The sequence below is a fragment of the Enhydra lutris genome, unplaced genomic scaffold, assembly GCF_002288905.1.
Source record: "Enhydra lutris kenyoni isolate GAN:26980312 unplaced genomic scaffold, ASM228890v2 scaffoldscaffold94, whole genome shotgun sequence".
NCBI classification, from domain to species: Eukaryota; Metazoa; Chordata; class Mammalia; order Carnivora; family Mustelidae; genus Enhydra; species Enhydra lutris.
In genome coordinates, this window is record NW_019154178.1 from 2546503 (window position 1) to 2562521 (window position 16019).

The 16019-nt window shown below is 63.0% G+C and overlaps 1 protein-coding gene across 6 annotated transcripts in view; it reads right to left on the reverse strand.

The window, feature by feature from the left end:
• LOC111139050 (Rho guanine nucleotide exchange factor 11) overlaps positions 1-16019 on the reverse strand; it is a 78399-nt gene that overhangs the window by 16319 nt on the left and 46061 nt on the right. For 5 of the 6 annotated variants that reach the window (XM_022491168.1, XM_022491167.1, XM_022491164.1 and 2 more), the window contains exons 5-17: positions 15913-15970; positions 15005-15183; positions 14226-14297; positions 10011-10133; positions 8277-8322; positions 7684-7760; positions 7064-7201; positions 4946-5020; positions 4642-4743; positions 3660-3758; positions 2609-2651; positions 1548-1644; positions 1294-1416 (exon numbers count right to left, since the gene is read on the reverse strand). In XM_022491168.1, the coding sequence (XP_022346876.1) occupies positions 1294-1416; positions 1548-1644; positions 2609-2651; positions 3660-3758; positions 4642-4743; positions 4946-5020; positions 7064-7201; positions 7684-7760; positions 8277-8322; positions 10011-10133; positions 14226-14297; positions 15005-15183; positions 15913-15970 (1232 nt within the window). The remainder of the gene's footprint in view (positions 1-1293; positions 1417-1547; positions 1645-2608; positions 2652-3659; positions 3759-4641; positions 4744-4945; positions 5021-7063; positions 7202-7683; positions 7761-8276; positions 8323-10010; positions 10134-14225; positions 14298-15004; positions 15184-15912; positions 15971-16019) is intronic. The other variant, XM_022491165.1, reaches the window with a different exon arrangement.

The following is a 16019-nucleotide window of genomic DNA, read 5'->3' on the forward strand; positions in this document are numbered from 1 at the left end:
TTCTGGAGAAAGGGGCTCTGCCGCGCCCACTGAGCAAGGACAGAAGGTGGTACCCTGAGACCGGATCTAAGAGAACTGGTTTACCAGGCAAATGGCACTGGCAACAAATGCTGGAGGGTCTGCTTGGGGCCAGGTGCTGCCTGACACGCATGAACTCGAACACGTTAACGCACAGGATTCTCGGAACGGCACGTGAGCCAGCAGCAGGTCTCCGTGATCGAGACCGAGGCTTCCCTGCTCGGCCCCAAGCGGGGTGCTCACGTGTCGGAGACACTGATCGCCATACAGGCTGGTGCCGCGCTCACCCCTGGAGCGGTCGGGCGGACTCCTGCCGTCAGACCGCTAGGGCAGTGGATCCGGGAGGTCCGAGGCGTGGCTGAAGGCTCAGCGGCTGCCCCTTCCGGCCTCGGACGTCAGCCCAGACCTTCTCCACGAGCCCCAGCCACGCGGCTCTCCGCAGCCCCCAGACGCCAAGTGCGCCCACCTGCCCCGCCTCCCTCTGCCTGGGATGCTCTTCTCCCAGGTGCCGCGAGGAAGAACGGCCCACGTCCCGCAGGTGCCCCAGTGTTGCTCTCCGGGCGTGGCTTGCCCTGACCCTGCTGTTTGAAACGGCCTCGCGCTGGCTCCGGACCCCTTCCTCAGAGCTGCTGCCTCCCCCTCTGCATTCCAAACGTGCTACAGAATGTGCGCGTCCAACGTGGCCTTCTCCTCCCGCTACCACCTCAGCATCACGGGAACTGCTCTTTTGCTCATGAACACATTCCGGAGCCCAGAAGAGACCCAATAAATCTCACTGCTCAGAACGGCCACGTGAACAGACTATGGAGACCGTCTTGTCCCCCTTTTGTCAGTGTGTAGCTGAGACTGAGGTCACACAGGCCCGAAGCCTGACATGTGCCACAAAGTCACGTGGGGGACGCTGTCGAGATGGGCCGGACAGGCACGCCGCTGTGCTGCGAGCTCCTTCCTCGTGCTACGCTGGTCTTCCGAGCCGTTCGTTAAGTACAGCCCCTCGCCCGTCCTCCAGCTCATCTGCCTCCGGAAGGCAGCCCCCCTGCAGACGTGGCGTGGGCCTCCCGCCGGCGTCCACGGAACATGCAGGCAGGAGGCGGCTCCCGTGGGCAGCCCCAGGCCCCGCACTGCCACGGAGTGCCACCACCCTCGCCTGAGAAAGGCAGCGGGAGAGCCAGTGGGGAAGAAGCGTGGGGTGGATGTGGAGGGGAGACGCTAGGGCGCAGACCCACAAATGCTCGCGTGTGTTCGTGCAGGGGTGGGTATGGAGAGCACACTCACAGAATGTCCGCCAGGGCGGCCAGCTGCTTCTCAGCCACTTGGCGTTCTCGGACAGGGTCCCCGTCCAGGCCCAGCAGGTCGTTCTCCCCGTACAGACTGCCTAGCCCCAGGGTGCGCTTTGCCCTGAGTCAGAGAGAGACACGTACACAGATGCCTGACAGAGACCCAGCAGGGGCGAGTGCGCGTGCACACACGGAACGCACTCGGCGCGGGGACAGTGGGTGCTGAGGCAGAGGGAGCAGCAGGGTCGGCACCTGTAATCCTGCATCTGCTCCTGGATCTCGGGCATGGCCGCCTCCTGAGCCTCACGGAGCGCGATGCGGACGTCCTCACTGGCGCGCAGACGCAGGTCTGGTGGGAACCCAGGGAGGACAGAAATGGGGCGTCAGAGGAGGGGCCCGCACCTGGGGAACCCCCAGTAGCCCAGAGGGAGGCCAGCTTTCCGCCCTCCTGTGAGCCAAGGGAGGCGGAGGCCTGGATCCAGCCGGTCACTCCTGAATCTAGGACCGGAGCCCTGACGTCCGGGTCCCAAAGGGAGGACACGACCCCTGGGTGTTCCAAACCACATGACGTGGAAGGACCTTAGAGCCCTGCCTGCCGTCAGACGTGCCCCAGGGGCTGCCCGGCCAGTGCACGAGCCTGAGGAGGCAAGGCCCTCATGGGACCTGGGCCAAGTCTGTCCTGTCCCTGTGGCAGCATCACAGGGGCAAGGGCCAGTCCCTGCCCAGCTCCGTTCACCCTCGACCGTGGGAAACCTATCATCCAGAAAGCTGCCTGGGACCCCTCCTTGGGCTGCTGCCCTCTAGGCCACCTTCCCTTAGCTCTTCTACTCATGAGCAGAGCTTGAGAAGGGAATGGAGCGACCACCTAGCCGGCCAGGTCCTCTCTGGGCCGCTGCTCCCAGCATCAGTGAGGAACTTACAGAACCAAAAACGCCGACCCTGACGTGGGATGGAGGAAGCCCTGGTTTCTGGACTTTGTAGAACTCCCCAAGGGATTCTGATGCTCAACCAGGCTTAGGAACCCCTCAAGTCCCTCCTCCCCTTGGTACAGACGACCCTGCTGCGTCCAGGCGGATGGAGGGCAGAACTGAGCACATGTTTGAGGGGGTCACGTCTTCCCTCCCTGGGATGAGCTCCCCAGGCAGGGCCTGTCCCCTGGTGCTTGTCCTCCAGCTACCGTGAGGCACTCTGGAGGAATGGCCCCCACCTCCCCTTCCTAGAGGAGGGGTGCCCAAGGATGGGCTACACGCCCTCTGTGCTCTGGAGCCCCCCAGGACCCAGGACGACACTAAGTGGCCCATGAGCTGACTTACCAATTTCAGCCTGCAACACCTCTGGGACTTTTACTCTCAGCGGCTACAAGAGGGGATAGTAGGAGTGAGTGGTGAGACCCCCAGCCCAGGGCATGTGGGAGACGTCACCCTGAGGCAAGGAGGGCCTCCCAATCCTCCTCGTCTCCTTCCCTGACACCTGCCACTTGTCCCCCCCACTTACTCCTCTGTGAGCCTGCACGCGAGGCTAGGGCGTTTGAGAAATGGAACCTGAAGCCACAGGGCCAGCTGGCCACCTTCTGGGCCGGCCCCATGGGTCTGCCAGTTCCCTACTGTTGCCAACTGAGCAGCAACAGGGAAACTTCGCTGGGCCCTCTCGTCTGCTCCCTCCTATGGCCGAGCGTCCCATGGAGCATGGAGCACAGGCACCTGGCCACGGGGACAGGCTGGCAGCCGCCACCCTTCTCCAGACCCACACAAGGGGATGGACACGCAAGTCCTGAGGAACACAGCTCACTCCCCAATCTCATTAATCCCGCTGAGCTCACACTGTGGAACTGGAAGACTAAAGTCACTGGTCAGACTAGGTCCACAGTGCCCTGTGTGGGGGCAGGGAGGAGGGGGCACTGTCGTGGCCCTGTCCCCTCACATGGTGCTCCTCTGCCCACACCCTGGGCTTCTTCCTTGCAAACCCCGCTTTGAGCGGTATCCCCAAGGGCTCTGACTGTCCGAACCCTGGCTCCTTGTCATGGCTCACTGATCTCGACTGCCATCGTGGGGGCAGGGGGGGGAATGTGTGTCTCTGTGTCTTTGCTGCTCTGTCCCCTGATGGGCAGGCAGGGAGGGTTGGGGGGGAAGCAGCTGTGGCCCAGGGGACAGGCAATATGACTTCTACCGTGCACACAGGGAATGAAGGGGCCAGGACAGGAGCTCAGGGTTGAGGCAGGGCGTGAACACGACCCAGGAGCCCTCAGACCCGACTTCTCCTCAAGAACCTGTCTCCATCCAGCCTAAAAGTGTGGCTTCATTTTCCCTCTGCTCCTGAGTGGCCCCAAGGATCCAGTAAAATTAACTGAGTCTGTGACTGCCTTACCGCATTTTTCTCTAGAAAAATGTTCCAGATGTCTTTTCCTAAGGTTCGAGAATCCTTGGGGTTTGTCTGCTGATAAACTTCTGTGCACAGGTAAAAAAGCTAGGAGAGAGAAAATGGGTTGGAGCAGCAGTTCCCCACGCCCCAACTCTGGAGCGGGATTCCAGTCCCAGGGGAAGACGGGCAGGGTCTGGAGACCTCTGTGACCCTTCCCGGGAGAGGTGCTGGGATGCCTGGCGGGCGCAGCCTCGTGACACGGCTGAGAAGGAGAGACGCATCAGACAGGCCCAATGAGCAACCTACAGCTCAACGTGGCCACACGCAGGCTGAGAAGCCCTGGCTTCGTGTTCAAAGCCTCCGGCAAATCCACGCCAGCCTCAGCCCACAGCCTCCAGCAGAGGACTCTGCGCGCCCCTGCCCCTGAGGTTTGGCCTCGTCCTCGTCTGTCTCCCCCCGTCTCCTGAGGGTCCGTGTTTTGCTTCTGTCTCGAGGCCGGTGTCAGGTGCTCAGGGCACACCTGTGGGGCGCGTGACGTTGACCCAGGCTCAACCGCAGGAAATCAGAGGTCTGGGTCTTGTGAAGGACACAAGGTCCTCCTCTCTCGTCCGTCCTTCTCCAAGCATGGAGCAGCGTGAGAAAACCTGCTGAGGCTGCCGGCCCTAAGCCCTGGCTCCGGGCATCCTGTCCCCACGCGTGCCAACGTCACCTTTGTCCCCTCGCCCATGGGAACGCTGCGGATCTGCCATCCCCGGTGTTGCCCGGGAGAGACCGTGTCCTCCGACCAGACTGAGAACAGGGGCAGGGGTCCCACCTCGCTCCCCCGGCACCGACCCAGCCTACAGGAAGCCCTCCGGACCTGCACCTTCTCAGCCCAGTGTCTGTCCCTGAGCAACCTGTCGCAGCCCGCGGATCCGACCCCTCTCGAGGGCGGACGCAGAAGGGAGGGCACCCGCAGGCCCCGGTCAGGACGCCGCTCCTGACTCACCAGCGGACTGGGGTCAGCCTGAGAGAAGATGTAGCGCAGGAAAACGGCCAGATGAGCGGGCCGAGCCTTCAGCTTCTCCAGGTCCTGGAAGACGCTGTCGCTCTGCAATGCAGGAGCACAGGGGCGGCTGGACTTGGGGCACAGCAGCTCGGCCTCCTGCAGCTGGGCCCCCATGGCCCCTGCCACCCCCAGCCGACAAGTGGCGGGGCCCGCCCTGCACACCCTCACAGCCGCGGCGGCCCTCCCTGCCTCCAGCAACGGCAGCTGACGGGACCATGACGAAAGGAGACCAGGAAACCGTTACCTCGTTGTTGAAATAACCCGGGTCATAATCTTCCTCTGGGCCAATAATTAAAGGCTTCGGGCTCTGGTCTGTGCCCTGGGGAGAGAAGCCAGTGGCAGGGAGCAGAGGTTAGGGGACGGGAGTCAACAGTGCAGCACCGGCAAGGAATGCCGCACGGTCAGGCAAACGTGGCGTCTCCCCACCTCCCCAAAGTCTCAGAGGACAGGACGACAATTTCCACTTGCAGAAGTCAAGAGCTTCCAGGCGGGGCTGCCAGGGCACATGTGCGTGAGCATGGGAAGTGAGAGCGGGGGTGCTCTTCCTGTTTGCGAAAGCCCCGGGGGGCAGTGCCACCTCTGGCGATGGTGGGCTAAGGCTCCGTTGTCCCCTCAGCAGCCACACCTGCGCCACCACAGCCCACACCAGCGCCTGCAGCCACCGGCCGCTTGTCCCACAACAGCTCCCCACCCCCGCCTCCTGGAGCAGAGGGCACAGAGCTGACCTCTGGCCCCTGCGGCCTGCCCGAGGCTACGACGGGTCTCAAATCCAGGTTTCTCAGTGTGACTTGCTTCTCTGCACCAATTTTACTAAAACTGAGCCCTAACTGGTGAGTCGACGTTAGGAATGACGAGAGAGTTCATCCTGCACAGGCCTTCCGGACGCTTCCCCAGACGGTTCCTTGGCCTCGCAGAGGTCCCTCCCAGCTGTGTTCTCCACTCAATGCAACCTGCCTCATTTCCACGGGCTCCCCAGGTCACTCAAACCCGCCCTCTCCCTGACGTCAGACGCCTCCCGCCCCTTCACTCCAGCGGCCTCCCCTGATGGCGCCTCCCGGGTGCCCCTCGCTCATCCTGTTCCCCTGGACGTTTGTGGACCTGACGCTCAGCACGGGAGTCAGAGAACCCGAGGCCCAGAAGGTAGGTCAGTGACCAGAGCCCAGCACCTGCTGACACGGGAAGAGCGAGGCCAGAGACACTGAATGCAGAGGCAGCCTGCGTCCGCGGCACCGTGGGGTGTGGGGTCCGGGATCCGGGACGGATCCGGTGTCCGGGACGCTGGATAGCCACCTGTGGCTCTACCTGGCTCTCGGGTGACGCGTGAAAACACCAGGTTTTGGCTTGTTGTGGAAAGAGGGGAGGTTATTTTATAAGTCTTAACAAATACGCAGTTTTTCTGATTAAGAAGGCAGAAGATGCTCATTATTAAAAAAAAATCAGACGTTATCCAGTTACACGAGAGAACACAGGAGTTCCCGATGGTTCCATCTGCTGCTGCTCCGCGCGATGGTCCCCCCCAGCCCCGCCCTCAACCGCAGAGTACGATTCAGAAACGGGGGCCGTTCTGTAGCCGCTCCTGTCATTCAAAGATAACAACTCCCACGGTTTTCCGGGAAGGGAGAAAGGACTCCGTGGCCAGGGCCTCCACACCGGCTCCTGTCAGCCGCCCGAGGGAGCCCCCGCTCCAGAGAAGCATGAGCCCAGGGCATGACCCCACAGTGCCCCGGGGAGGGCAGGGGGTGGGTGGACGCTGGGAAACGCTGTTGCACAACACCAGGAGCTCTTGCCATGCTGCTCCCATGCCGGGACCCAGCTTCTGCCTCCAAAACGTCAGAGAAGCCCTACAACAGCTCAGAGTCCCTGCACTGAGCCCACGACGCTCCTCCCGCTGCCCCTCTGCACCCAGTCTACCCCTGCAGGCAGTGGCGGCCACACCAGGTTTTCAGGTGTGGGTTTTCATGGGGGCACAGGGAAGCACCCCCGGCGGTGGACGCGCCTGGGGCAGGTCCCCAGGTAGCTGACGTCTGTTTGGCTCCTACGTTAGTGTACCGAACAGCAAGATCCGGTGTAAGACGGAGTGTTTCCCTAAAGACGGACGTGCACGGGAGTGTCCTGGAGATACCCAACAAAGCTCTGTGCACTTCATACAAATGTCACCTGCTCTTCCCCATCCTGTCCCTTCCCCGCGGACATGTCCACGCGTCCTCACAAGCAGCCGCTCACACCACGTTCCTCCCTCATTCTCATTCTCTAGGCAAAGTTTCCCTTCCAGGGGGTTTAGCTGGAGTATTCCTGGCTAGACCCCGGGTACGCTGGTTCTGGAGGCGGGAGGGAGAACCACAAGGGGCTCTGGACCCCTCACCTGGTCGCCGGCGCCGGGCACTGGCGTGTCCGAGGCCTGCCGCCGGTGGTGCTGGGCCAGCCGGGCCATGACCACAGGTGAGGTGCGGGGACTGTCCAGCCCAGGGTCCGACAGTGCTGAGTTCCAACTCAATAGTGCCTGGAGGAACAGAAAGCCCTTCCAGAAGGTCCCCCTTGGCTGGTCTGGTGATGCCCATGCCCGGGGTGCACACACGCCCAGCGGCACACGGAGCCTTCGGTTACAGGGTGCCCTGCTCGGCATGCACGACAGTGCTCTGCGGCAGACCCCGCTGCTCCTCCCACTGGGCCGGCTCCGGGCACGCGTCCGAGATGGCGTGGCCACAGCCGGGAAGGACCCATGTGCGCGGCCGTGGCTGCGGCTGCTTCCTCACAGAGGCTTGCCACTGTACGTGCGCCTCTCCCTGCCCGACTCCTTACAGAACAGACGCTGAGTCTGACGATCCTGCACGCAGGGCGCGTGTGAAACCCCTTCTGCACGCAGAGCAGAGCGGCTAGAAGTCCAGGAGCTGGGAGCGTGGCTGAGGCACAGACGTGGTAGGTTGGAAGCCACGGCACAACCGGCCACAGTTTGAGAAAGGGCTGGCCCCTGCAGGCACTCACCTCATTGAGGGACGGGAAGCGTTCTGTCCCCGAGTCCAGGCCGCTGTCCCCCTCCTGGGAATCCAGGGAGAGTTGCCCTGGGGAGGAAAGAATGTACATGGGAGGTGGTGCCATGGCCTGGGGGCCTGCGTGGGCTCAGAAAGGCGAAGCTGACACCTTCCCTCCTTTCCTGGTTTCCCTCAGGTCAGACGCTCCACACCCAGCTTCCAGCTCCCTGTGGGCCAGTGCCTGATCCTATCACCTCCCGGAGCGAGAGTCCACGGCTCTGTCACCGCGAGACTTGCCCTCAACCCACCGTATCCCTCTCTGGCTCGACTCGCTTCCTATCACGAGAGCGGCTCCCGGGCTCCTGAGCACCAGGGTCCAGTGGGCAAGCTGGGGTCTAGACCCCCATCAGCCCAGGAGCACCCTGGCATTCGCCCTCAGTGGGAAGCTCCCGCCCCTGCGGCCCCCGTCTCTGTGCGCGAACGCCCCCTTCTCTCCCTATCCTCCTGCCCGGAGAGCCAGGACCACAGCCCGTCCTCCTGGATAGGCCTGCTGGAGCGGGGAGCAGGGAGGAGACCTGGGCCAGAGAGCTGGGGTGAGGACCTCACCTTCTGATGCTCTCTGGCTGGCGTCACCATATTGGAGGGGCACGTCCTGAAAAAGAAAGGTCAGAGAGTGGGCACGATTTGTGAGCCTTTCCCGGACTTGGGCCTTCCTGTGGGTCTCCCGCCCCCCCCCCTCGGTCTCAGCATCCGAGGCAAGCCGCAGCCCTTCCTGCTCTGTTGCCGCAGCAACAGCTGGGCCGGGAGCTGCTGTGTCCCTGGCAGAGTGTGAGGAGGGCGCGAACCCTAACGTGCAGACGGAGCTTTGCCCTCACAGGAAGCCTCCAGGTTCACGGACGTACCGCCCCGACCCCTCAGCACCCACTGCCTTGGTCAGCGGGACCTGGGGGGAGCATCCCAGCAAGGACCCAAGGAGCTCCAGTGCAGGGCTGCGTAGAGGAGGGTCAGCCCTGAAGGACTGAACCGCGGTGACCGTGCACCACGCGCGCGAAGCACGCTTCTCTGGGCCTCACTTAGGCTGCTGGCAATGCTGCGGCGCGTGTGACCAGGGAGCAAATGGGAGCCCAGACTATGCGTGACTTGCCCGCCCAAGGCGCGCAGCAGAAGGACCGACACTGGGGTTGGAGCTCAGCCCCGAAGCCCTTGGCCGGGTGTGTTGGCCGCTCCAGCCCGGGGAGCCCGCGAGCACAGCTGCAGGGCAGACGCACACGGCCTGCGACGGGGGCTCGCTTCGACTCCGACCATCAGCGCCCCCGCAGGCCCTGCTGGGCTCTCTAGCTCACAGACGAGGATACCGGGGCTCCCGGGGTCAAGCAGCCGGCCCGAGAGGCCGAGAGCTGGTGAGCTCAGAACCTGAGCGCCTATCGGCCACGTGACACGGACGTGCCCTTCAGGAAACAGAGCAGCTCGTTTGATCAGCCTGTGGCTCCCAGACAGTCTGATCTGGGTGTTCTAGCAAACAAAGGAGGTGACCCTCAAATCCTTCACTGGCTTTGCAAATACTGCTCTTGGAGACCTTCGTTTCCGGAGACTTCCTTCTTACCTGCCCGCAGGACTCCGGCCTGACGGAGACGGTGCGGGACGGGAGGCATGGATTCCCTGATTGGCGTGGGTCAGAGCATCTCCTCCCTGGGGCTTCCCTACAGACGTGGCTGCGTGGCGTGGCTGACATGGGGAGCCCTGCGGTCTGGGAGGAGACCCACCGTCTGTGGTGCACATGGCCTGAGAGGCCGCCATGGGTGTGCTGGGTAAAACCAGTGTGGGAGGGGTGCCTGGGTGGCTCAGCCTTCGGCTCGGGTCGTGATCTCAGGGTGCTGGGATTGAGCCCCACATCAGGCTCTCTGCTCAGTGGGGAGCCTGCTTCCTCCTCTCTCTCTGCCTACTGTGATCTCTGTCTGTCAAATAAATAGATAAAATCTTAAAAAAAAAAAAGAAAACCAGTGTGGGAACAGCCACACTCCCGGGAGGGAGTGGACAAGGAGGAGACTCAAGTCAGTGGTCTGGCTGAGCTCACGGGTACTTCTTTGCACCGCGACGGCAGGCTCCCGGAGGGTGACAAGCGGTCCCCTGCCCGCCGGCGTGGCACCCCACCCTGTGCCCCCAAAGCAAGATCGCTGCCCCTCGTCTCTGTGAGACACTAACTGCCCACTGGTCAGTCCAGGCTCCGGCACGACTCAGGAGGCCTCTGCCCAGGCTGACCTCCCAGTTCTGCCCGTGGCCCCCCCGCGCGGTGGCCCCCCCGCGCGGTGCCCCTCCCTGGCGCCTGGCCACGGCACTCACCACGCCGCCGGTGCCGGTCTCCTGCTGGATCTTCAGCTGCAACTGCGTGACGCGCCTCCGGGCCCCTTCGATCTGCTCTTCCAGTGGGCTGGCGGGGTTCCGGCTGTACACCTCACAGATGCGCTGGGGACGGTGAGGACGACAGGCAGGGGAAGGCACGAGGTGGTTAGTGGGGAGCACGACTCCGCGGGGGGGACAGCAGGCCGTGACCCCCGAACCGAGAGAGGACACGGCGCGCTCTGCCTGCAGAGGTGCGTGTGAGCTCGCAGTCGCTCGGGAGCAGAGAAAGAAGCAGAGGTGGCGGGAAACGCCACGGGAGGCCGACCAGAGTGAGACAACAGCACACAAGGACCGTCCCCTCTGACCCACCGCTCGAGGCCAGGCGCACGCCTCACGCTAACAAGGTCTGCCTCGGCTCCGGCTCGGGCGTCGGATGCTCAGCGTCCGTACGCAACAGTCCGCACGGAGCTCCCGCGCGGCCGAGTCCCAGGTGCCCCGTCTGGCCGCAGGTGCAGCTGGGAGCTGCTCGGACGCTCACCGGTGCGTACCTGGCGCGCGTGGAGAGCACGGAGCCCGGGCCTTGACGTCGGGGAGGCCTCCCTCTGAATCCTGTCCCCCGTGCTCACTAGCTGTGTCAACCTGCAAAGCTTTGCCGCGTCCTCCCGGGTAACACAGGGATGACGGTCCTTGCCCGCCAGACGGCAGTGAGGCCCGGGTGAGCCCTGGCCTGTGACGCCTTCCCCGAGCGCAGGTGCTGTGGCACTGCAGAAGGAAGCGCTCGCAAGCCGGCCCCTCACCCAAGTGCATAAAGCTGTGAGCTCAGCCGGGCCCCCTGCTGCCCCACGGCTCTCCAGGCCCGAGGCCCCCAGCCCCACTAGGCGCCGTCCCCCAGTGGGCTTCCCGGCTGCACTGCCGACATACGCGGCCTCTCCGGCCCCACACAGCAGTTCTGCCTCCAGCCGTGGGGGCTCTCCAGGGACCCTATTTGCGCCCTCAGTCTCCCCATCCCATGGTTCCTTCCCTCACCCTGCGGGAATGCTCCTTTCTGTTCTTAAAACGAAAACCAGCGGCCACCACGAGGCCCTTCCATCGATTCTGATTATCTTTCAAGCCGCTGCCTTGGCCCTTTCTCCCTCCTTCCACGGACACGTCCCCAGACAGGGCTCGACCCTCGGGGCCCAAGGTCTGAGGCCTGTGCACGGTCTCCCTCCTTGGAAGCCTTCCCGGTGCCCCCTACCCTCCCTCACAGCCTGTCCACAGCTTTGGTGGGTCCCTATGCCCCGAAATTTGCGTGGGCCTGTGCTGCTGACAGGAAACACACGCAGAGACGTGGTCCCAGCCTGGATGCTACTTAGTCCCACAGACAGAAGGACAAACAACGTAACAGCCAATATAACAGGGATGCGACGGGTAGGTGTGGTGTGCCGCAGAAGCCCACTTCCGAGATCCCACGGCACACGCTCTCCTCCTCCCTGCACGGGCCCCGGGGGACCCCACTTAGTCCCCAGTTCTGACGACCACCTTCACGCCGAGGACACCCGAACCTGTCTCAACCCTGCCCTTTCCTTTGAGGCTCAGCCCTCTCACCTCCACGTGGCAGGTGGACGGTCATTTTCTCAACGTCCCCTGAGCACGCAGAGCTGACCTTCCTGTCTCCCTCCAAACCCTGCTCTGCCTCCCTTCACCACCAGCATCGCTGCCGTCCTGGCGCCCAAACTCGGTTCTCCGGCTTTCTCTGCCCTACCTGCCCCCCCCCCGCAGGCCGTGTTCACGCATGTGACCTCAAAATGTCCCCCACGGCCCCGCGTCTCCCGTGCTGACTCCTACCCCTCTGGCTCGGTCTCCTGTAGCAGCCGCGGGACGTCTCTGGGGAACACTGGCTGGGGGATGGGACCAGTCCCTGCTCAAAGTCCTCCGACCGGCCCATGGTCTTCAGAATAAACTCCAAGCTCAGGAGGGGTTCAAGGCCCAACACACCTTCCAGAGCGGAATGGGCCGAACCCAAACTCAAGCGCCACCTTGGGAAGTCGTCCGCGATGGCTGTGGATTCGTCCTCTCGGGCTTCCGTGCACCAGCACCGCGGAATTCACGTAAGATAAACCTCGGCACGTGTGAGCGTACAGCTGAGGGCCTGCGCACACCTGCAGGGCTCACGACGACAGCCCCACGGCGCAGCTCCGGAACACGGCAGGGTAGCGTCCTGGCCACCTCCTCGCCCGCCACCCCCGCAACCACTGATCTACTTGGCATCCTCGTGGACGTACGTGTTCTGGATTTCTCCTTAAAGGGCTCACAGGACCCGTTGAATTTTGTGCCCGGCTCCCCCAGGGCCTCACGCGTTCTCGGTGCTTCCTGCCCGGGGTGGGGCTGGGGGTGAGTCCGTCCCGCAGTCCGGACAGACCACCCTGGGCTGCTGCAGGTCGCGTGGCTTCCTCTCTGGGGCTACACTGTCACGAACACTGTCGTGAACGTCCGCGGACAGGTGCGCATCTGGCCGTGTTTCCAGTTCTCCGGGGTCAGACCCGGGAGTGGGGCTGACGGAGCATCTCTGCGTGTCGCTGTGCTGACCGTTCTCGGGAGCCACCGAACCGTGTCCGCGGTGGCCGTGTGAGTCCGCGTCCTCCCCGGCAATGGTGGGGATCCATCAGGATAATGGACACACGGAGGGCGCGTACACAGCATTTCCCCAACTTCTCCCCTCCCCCCACACCGGCGCTGCCTTGGCTCCGGCCATCCTGGCGGGTGTGCAGTGCGGCTGTGACCAGCACGGGCCTGACGACCAGTCGCCGCGAGCTCACCAGGCGTCCGTGCACGTCTCTGCTGTCCGTCCCACTGGCTCACGTGTCGTCTTCTTAGGTTTACGGAGTCCCTAACGTATCTGGCGCCAGACCCGGATCGGACAGATGAGTTGTTCCAAGTATTTCCTCCCATCCTGGGGGCGGCCTTTTCACTTGATTGTGTCCTTTGATGCACAAAGACTTTTAATTTGGATGAGGTATAATTTGTTCATTTTTCGATTCTACTTTTGGTGTCACGTGTAGGCAAACGTGGCCTGACCCAAGCTCGTGAAGATTTCCACCTGTGTTTTCTTCTGAACGTTCTGCGGTTTTCGAGAACAGTTTCAGTCCTTACATCTGTCTTTGAGAGATCTGGGATAAGATTCAGCTCACACCGTGAAGTACGGACCCACGTTTGTCCTCGGCACGTGGATAGCTGGCTGCCCCAGCATCACTGCTGGAAGATGGTTTTCTCCACCAAATGGTCTGGACGCCTTTGTTAAAACCCAACCGACCCTCTACGTGTGCTTTAACTTCTGGACTCTGAGCTCTGTCCCACGGACCGACAGGTCTGCCCCGATTGTCCCACACTGCTCACTAAGACACTTACTATGATGCAGTTTGCCTGCATTTCCATCCACCCACAGATTCCCCACCGGTTCACAAACCCCAGAAGAAAAGCACCCCCCCCACCTTCCCGGGTAACCCTCTGGCTTCTGCCCCAGCATCGCCCACCCTGCCCTCCTCCCCCCACACTAGCAGCAGCTCAGTCCTGCCAAGCACGGGAGCGTGGTTCCACACGTCCGTGCCCGTGGCCTGTGCTATGCACTCACCGGTGGACCCTCCCCATCCGTCTGCCTGCAGAAGGCCCACCCAAGGCCCCCTTGAGAGACTGCTCTCCCCTGAAGTCCTCCTACGTCCCTGTGGTTCAGGGACTGCTGCCTTCTTCGTCCCCTCCCTGACTCTTACTACGCTGGGAGTTTTCTCTGCCCCGTCAGAGCTGTGCTGAGGGCAAGGACGGTCTCATCTCTCCACGTCTGTGTACTACCCGACCTAAAACAATGCTTTGTATGCAGCTTCCATAAAAGCGATGAATGGAAATGAGGGGCCACTGCACCCCACCCCCACCAACGGGGTCCCGCTGCCAGCAGCCTGCCCACCCCGCCCCCTTCCCGGGGACCCTGAGACCCCCCTTGGCTCTGGTGCTCCCTCCCTGTCTTCTCCCCACTGTCTCCTGTTGGCCCGGGGCTGCGTGTCCACCATTTCGACCTGTTACCCAGGACCTCCGGTCCCTATTTACTGTCTCATCCCAGTTCTGCTTTAACGCGTCCCACGGTCACAACTGGTCAGCGGGCCTCAGGTTTTGGGTGCTGGGGTTTGGCGGTGACAGGGGTCCGGAAAGCAAGGCCATGGCCAGCTGCCCTCAGCAGGACCTCACCTGTAATTCTTTCTCCTCCTGCCTCAGCATATTGAGAAGGATCTGGGTGGCGTGTTTTTGGAATTCGGGATCCTGGAAACCAAAGAGACCAGTGAGTGGTGACAGAGGGGACAGCCTCGCGGCTGTTCTCCCACCTGCCGGTTCTCAGGCTGGAAAACCCAGTAAGGCTGTTGGGGTCGCCTGTACGTCTGAGTGACCCTCAGCCACTCACCCGACTTCAGGCACCTCCCGAATTCCCAGAGGCCTTGGGGGCAACCACCCCTGGTAACGAACCGCTCCAAGGCTCCCTGCCCCTGCTCGCTTGGTCTTCTGTCCAACCACAGACCCCGGCCCTGTTCCTCACCGCACCTCGTCCCTCCGCTGCCCTGTCCTGGGTTGCCTGAACATTCCCGATCCGTTCCCCTTCTCTTCCTTTCCTCCCTCAAGCATCCTTTCCCCTACGGCTCCATGTTTCCCACACTCTGTGACAGGGGCTGGCCGTATCTTTAATGGCCACCTCTTTCCGTGCCTGGAGGGGTGCACTCTCCCTGCTGGTGGGCAGCACCCCCAAAGGCCTCCTTAGGGTCCCCTCTGTTTAGGAAGCACGTTGCCCTCCGCTGTCTGGGGAGACGGGGTGCATTCACGTGGAAGGTGGACACGAAGGGCAGAGTGGCCCCTTCCACGCGACTAGCCCTCCCCTTGTCCTGCCGACGCTCTTCACGCGTCTCCGACTCGCCTCTGCTCACCAGCACACCTCGCTATACCTGCTTCCCCCCTTGGTGACAAGTGGGGACCATCACCTGCAGCGGTTTGGGCCCTGTGATGCGCTGCGGGGGCGGCAGAGGCGGCGGAGGAGGTGGTGGTGGGACCACAGGAGTGGCTCGGGGCGTTCCGGCGGGGGCGGGGTCCTGTTGCAGCCCAGAGACACCGAGGGGTGAGGGGGAGGAGCCCAGGAGCGTCAGGGCAACATAGGCGCCAGCTGGAGGCAGACAGAAAAGGACCGGCTCGTTCAGGGAGTGTCGTCCTGGAGGGCGGACACTCAGGCTACAAACTGGGTGATGGTGAGGGGGGAGAGAGTCTTCTCCCTCCTCCTTTCATGAAGCTTAAAATTCTGCGGATAAAACTGCACTTGAGTGCCTGGCCGTCTCCTAGCTCCAGCCACCGGCCCTGCGTCCATGCCGGTGCCCCTTCCTCCCTCTTCTTTACGCAGGATGCTCCAAATCCCCCCCACGCGTGTGGATGCCTGGCCCTCGTGTCCGTCACCGTGCTCAGGTGTGTCAAGCCCCCGGCGCATGGAAGGCGGAAGGCGCTCAGGCGCTGGCCTCCCGCGCTCCTGGGACCACCCGCCCGTGAGTGCCTTCCTCAGCGTCTCCTGCTTCCGTCGGCTCACCCGGGCAGCTCCGAGGGCTGGGTCTTCCCAGCTGCGGACAGAATGTTTGTGCCACCCACCCCCCGCCCCCAGATAGGCCACGACTGAGGAAGGCTGTCTGTGGAGGGGAGAGAGGCGTGAATGGCCTGGAGGGAGCTGGGGCAGCAGGATATGGTCTCCACGGGCCGTGACCGTAGGGGACGGGGCAGGCCCAGTGGATGAAGATGAGACACATGGCCCTGGCTGCGCGTCTCACCACAAAGGCGGCCCCGGGTCAAAGGGCCTGCTGTGCCCAGCCCACCTGTCCCCCACTTTCGTGCACCCCAGTTTCCAACTCACATTTGATAAGCTTCACCACCTCCAAGTGTGAGCTGTTGGTCACCATGGTGCCGTTCACCTGTGGCAGGACAAACGCTGGAGTGACCAGGATGGACGCGGGGGTCCTT